The sequence below is a fragment of the Formica exsecta genome, unplaced genomic scaffold, assembly GCF_003651465.1.
Source record: "Formica exsecta isolate Colony F162 unplaced genomic scaffold, ASM365146v1 scaffold1417, whole genome shotgun sequence".
Taxonomy (NCBI): Eukaryota; Metazoa; Arthropoda; class Insecta; order Hymenoptera; family Formicidae; genus Formica; species Formica exsecta.
The window spans coordinates 98,434-103,124 of record NW_021848746.1 but is presented as its reverse complement, the minus strand read 5'-3'; the positions used below and the strand labels follow the sequence as shown (position 1 = coordinate 103,124).

General features: G+C 38.3%; 2 protein-coding genes across 2 annotated transcripts in view; one reads left to right on the top strand and one right to left on the bottom strand.

Moving 5' to 3' along the window:
• Positions 1-77: 77 nt before the first annotated feature.
• The window catches only part of LOC115246254 (photoreceptor-specific nuclear receptor-like), a 25,551-nt gene continuing 20,937 nt past the window's right edge, over positions 78-4,691 (bottom strand). The window contains exons 6-9 of the mRNA XM_029824967.1: positions 2,396-2,514; positions 1,840-2,051; positions 1,001-1,289; positions 78-745 (exon numbers count right to left, since the gene is read on the bottom strand). Of these exons, the coding sequence (XP_029680827.1) occupies positions 507-745; positions 1,001-1,289; positions 1,840-2,051; positions 2,396-2,514 (859 nt within the window). The 3' untranslated portion in view covers positions 78-506. The remainder of the gene's footprint in view (positions 746-1,000; positions 1,290-1,839; positions 2,052-2,395; positions 2,515-4,691) is intronic.
• LOC115246253 (centrosomal protein of 78 kDa-like) overlaps positions 3,348-4,691 on the top strand; it is a 2,883-nt gene continuing 1,539 nt past the window's right edge. The window contains exons 1-2 of the mRNA XM_029824966.1: positions 3,348-3,553; positions 4,081-4,685. Coding sequence (XP_029680826.1) covers positions 3,348-3,553; positions 4,081-4,685 — 811 coding nt within the window. The remainder of the gene's footprint in view (positions 3,554-4,080; positions 4,686-4,691) is intronic.

Genomic DNA, 4,691 nt, shown 5'->3' with positions numbered 1-4,691 from the left:
TTCTCTAAAAGCGTGCAGAGTATCGCGCGAGATATATATATATATATATATATATATATATATATGTCTATAATAAATAAATACATATACTATATGTATGTGTCTATATGTGTATATTTACGCCGCGATTGAGTGCCCCTCGTTCGATTTTAGTTGCCGTTTTATTCGTTAGCGACGCCATTTTTCCTGTGCCTCGCGTTTGTAAGGTAGGAATACTTGCCAATCGAATTTATTATCTTATGATCATCTCGAAGGGACTTAGGACTTTGTCCTTAGGCCTGATCGTATCGGAACAAAGCGCGCGCGCGCTTTGCTCTTTGATTCTTACATTTTTAGGAAAGTCTCGTTTGCCAGTCTTTGCTGTCCACCTTCGGTGATTGATTCCACCTTCCGTAAATCCTTGTTCTAGCGCCAAATCTTTTGGATTCTGCATACTAATTCGCGTTATCAATTTCATAGTGGCAATTTATAATTCTCGGGGAATCTTCTAATGTTCGAGATAATTTTTAGTTTTTGTACATGTCACAAAGGACTTTTTCCATTGGTGTATTGCCGATGGTCCTATGGAAATAAATCAGTTCCACTCTTGCAGCCGGAACCATTCGCAGCAACGGGAGCAGCAATAGCAACCTGCCAAAACGGGCCGGGCTATTCGGCTGTTGAGCGCGCGCGTGATGTCCCAACATTAGCTGTGCCTGATCCTGCAGATTCTCAATTTGACTGGAGTCCTTTAAGCCGCGGGTTTCTGCAACAGAATATCGTGCCAATTTGCGAAATTGAATAATTAAGCGCAGATATATTATCGTGACTATGCTTTTTTTAAAGAAATTAAGTTTAAAAACAAATTTTTTTAAACAATAGGGAGAGAGAAAGAGAAGAGCAGAGATGAAGAGAGAATAGTTTGTAATTAAATTCTGAAATGTATTTTATAATAAAAGTAATACAAATTATATATACTTTATATGTTATGCATGTATAAAACATATCGAAAGTCACTAACCTGGGCGGAAGAGAACAATGGCTTTCATGCAGGCAAATTCCGCGGGATCGACCATGACCGCTTTATATCTCTGTAGGGTGTCGTGCAAGTGCCTGACATCCGCCGCTACTTGACTAGGTTTTCCCGTAGTGGTTTGTAGGTGTAGTCCCGAGTGCGGATGCGGATGCGGCGAAAGGGTCAGAGCAGTCAGCTCGGCAGCGCTGAAGAGAGGCGACGATTCGAGTGGCAGACACCATTGAACCGCATTGAGGAGGAACAGCTCCGACCAGACCTCTTCCAGCAATATTACCTAAACCACGATCGATCAAAATATTTATGATTTATTTAAAAATTGGTGTATTATTATCTCTCTATATTTTCGCCATTTTAATTACATCTGGATTTTTCTGCTATTCTTTATTATAATATCTGATATCTTCATTATTATAATATTCTTAATTATTATTATATTTGTTGACATTTTTATTATAATCAGATTTAGCATAATAATCAGATTTTTAATCTTTAGATTTTAATTGTATTTAAAAAATCTTCATGATATTTTTATTATAATTAGATTTAGTATATATAGTAGAATTTAAAAAATTTTTCTTTTCTTTTTATATAAATATGTATCATTCATATTTTTTATTTATCGCTTTTAATTTATCGTTGCTGAATATTGTTTGCTGATATTAATTCTGGACAACTTCTTGCCACGATCACATATCATTCATCAACATCGAAATAAATTATCAAATAAAAATGCGTTATACTTATATATATATATATATATATATATATATGTTAAATTTCTATATTGCAAGTGAGTTGTAATCGTAAATTTGGTAAAGCATTACCTGATCTCTGAATGGCAAACCAGCGAAAGAGGGAAGATTCTTCGCCCATTTGACGGCCATGAAGAGCAGCCTCGCGCTGGTCTCGTAGACCGTTTCGGCACTCGCGGGTGAATATAATGACGGGAGTATTGGTGGAAGCTGCGCGCATCCACTTCTTTGAGGTGTCAATGGCTCCTCGTTCGTTACATCTATACTATCCTCGGATGCGTTACCTATTTAAACATAAAACTCTTTTCTATCTTATGTATACTCTTTGTGACAGCTGTGATAATAGCAAGCGATTAAACCGTGAATGGCGCTGATGCAAATTTCCGTGGAAATTTGAATTAAGAGGATCATTGAAAAAAAGTTTTATATATCTTTAATAGAATAAAACAAATATTGTGCATATTAAATTATATATTTATAATATAATACTTTTCTTGCTGAAATTTATAAAAATATGTGCGTGTATGCATGTCACCTTTTTTATCAAAAAATATTATTATATATATGTGAAAGAAAATTAATAATTTTTTTCAGCATAGCAATTATTAGAAATGTACAAGATGCATACCGTCCTCGTTGTCTTGTCGAGGTGGTGTTGCTGCATTATTCGTAGAGTTTGTCGTCGGTGCGACTGTGGGTAGAGGTAGTGGCGTAGTGTATCTTGCCATAGCTAGAGAGACTGGCGGTCTGAGAAACAATTAATGTGCCGAAAGGATTAAAATATCTGAATAATAAAAAATGATTATATGTAATTATTTAATTTCTATAGAAATATGAAAATTTTAAAAGTTTAAAAAGAAATATTTAAACATTATTTATTCTTGAATAACATTAAAAATTTTTTTTTAAATTGAAAAAGGAATGACTTTTTTTTGATATTGTTCCTTTTTATATGTCCATTTCGAAGTGAATTTCATGCAATTATAAAGTATCACGTTAAAATTTAGCAAATGCAAACTCGATTTGGCTAAATCAGAGTGAAATAAATCAGAGCGAAATAATCGCAATCGACGATGTTCAGTCCGCTCGCGTGTGAGTTTCGTTTGTAGGTTCGTCGTGTTCCGCGTAGCGGAAATTTTATGTAGAGCTCGGGTAGGTAGGCCCGCGTATAGCGATTACGATCGAGAAGGAAAGCCGTCGATGTTTTCGAAAAATAGCCCTTTCGACGAAATCTTTTCTCGCAACTCGGCGATCTCTTCCAAATCTGATAGTGCAGATGACGTTTCGCGGTGAGATCGGGGTTAGTCCACGGGCGAAGCAACAACGGCGAAGGTAATTTCTCAAGATATATATCGTCTTTCTCAAGAATATGTTGGCCTCCGTTTAAATGTCTAAAAACAAGGCTCCTTATACCAAGCGATGAGAGGGCGGATCTGATAATGCGCCGATTTACAACAGCGGCCGAGACTGTTCATAATTCTGGAGGCGAGACCACCGGCAACATTACGACCCTCGGGGGTGAAATTCCGTCGCGACGCCGACGGAAGATCGATGCGGCCGCGCCGGCTTCGCCGCGGAAAATGGCGATCCCGGCCGGCAGGAACTTCGCAAGCTGCTATATGGAACTTTGCAAGCAACAACGATTACGACCGTTGCCGGTTATATGTGTCACCCTACCGCACAGCTTGGACTTTACCACCGATCGCGTCAAAATGGACGATTGGAGCCCGATCTTGAACTCCCTTTCCCTCGATCGCTCACTCAAATCGATTAGCGTGCACAGCAGGTTGCAAAATAACCGATTACATTGATATTTTCGTTGTTATTTTCTATTTCTTTTTGATGACTCTCAATTGATTTTTATACGAGCCATTTTTAAATAATGTATTTAGCGACGTTAAACTAATTTTTAAAGTTACTTGATTATAGATATGATGTGGAATACACATGTATATTTTTAATTTATTATTTTGATATTTTCACGTTGTTTATTTATTTCTCTGATGCCAATCAATTGATATTTATATAAGGTTTTGTCATTATTTTTTACTGATAAATTTGGCAGTGTTAAATTAATTTTTAATGTTAATGAATTATACATGTGATAAAATATACATGTAAATTTCCGATTATCTTTGTACATTATCTATGCTTCTTGAAAAATTATTTCTTTTTAATTTTAATTTTTTTAGAATGTTTGTTATTAAATTAAATATCTCGGGAAAAAAAATTACTCTAGAAAACGAAATATAGTTTGTCTTCACTGTTTTCGAGCTTGTCAAAGATACAAGAGACCGCATCCATGTCCATCAGGTATCAATGCCGTAAACCGTTAGAAGAGGTGAATTCCGAGGACAAGGCGCGAGCGATGGGTAAGGCCCCGGTGGTCCTCACGCGTTATTTGTTGGAATGGCTGTCGCAGAGCGTCGGCCAATGCGTGAGAAATTCGTCCAGCCTCACGCATTTGGAACTCGAGGGCATCCCGTTTCCTCCGGATTGCATTGCAGTGCTCTGTGTCGGTCTGTCGGGAACAGAAACTCTATACCACCTGTCCCTACGACGTTGCTACATTGGCGACACCGGCTGCGAATTAATTTGCCGAACGATAGCGGACAATCGCAGCGTGAGGTCGTTGAATCTCAGTCACTGCGACCTCACGTCAAGCAGCGGTGGCCCGTTAGCATCCGCGCTCTCCAGACAGAAACTAGCGCTTTATCACGACACCTGGAAACAATCGCTGAGGTATCGCGAGCCCAACTTCGAGGCAATGCCAGGATTACGTCGATTGACTCTGAACGATAATCCGCATCTCGGCAACTGTGCCGTAATAGAGATGATCGAGGCTATACGCGACAGCTTATGGATGAAAGCGCTGGATCTTCAGCACTGCGGTTTGACGGATCAAATCGGCGGGGATCTGCTGA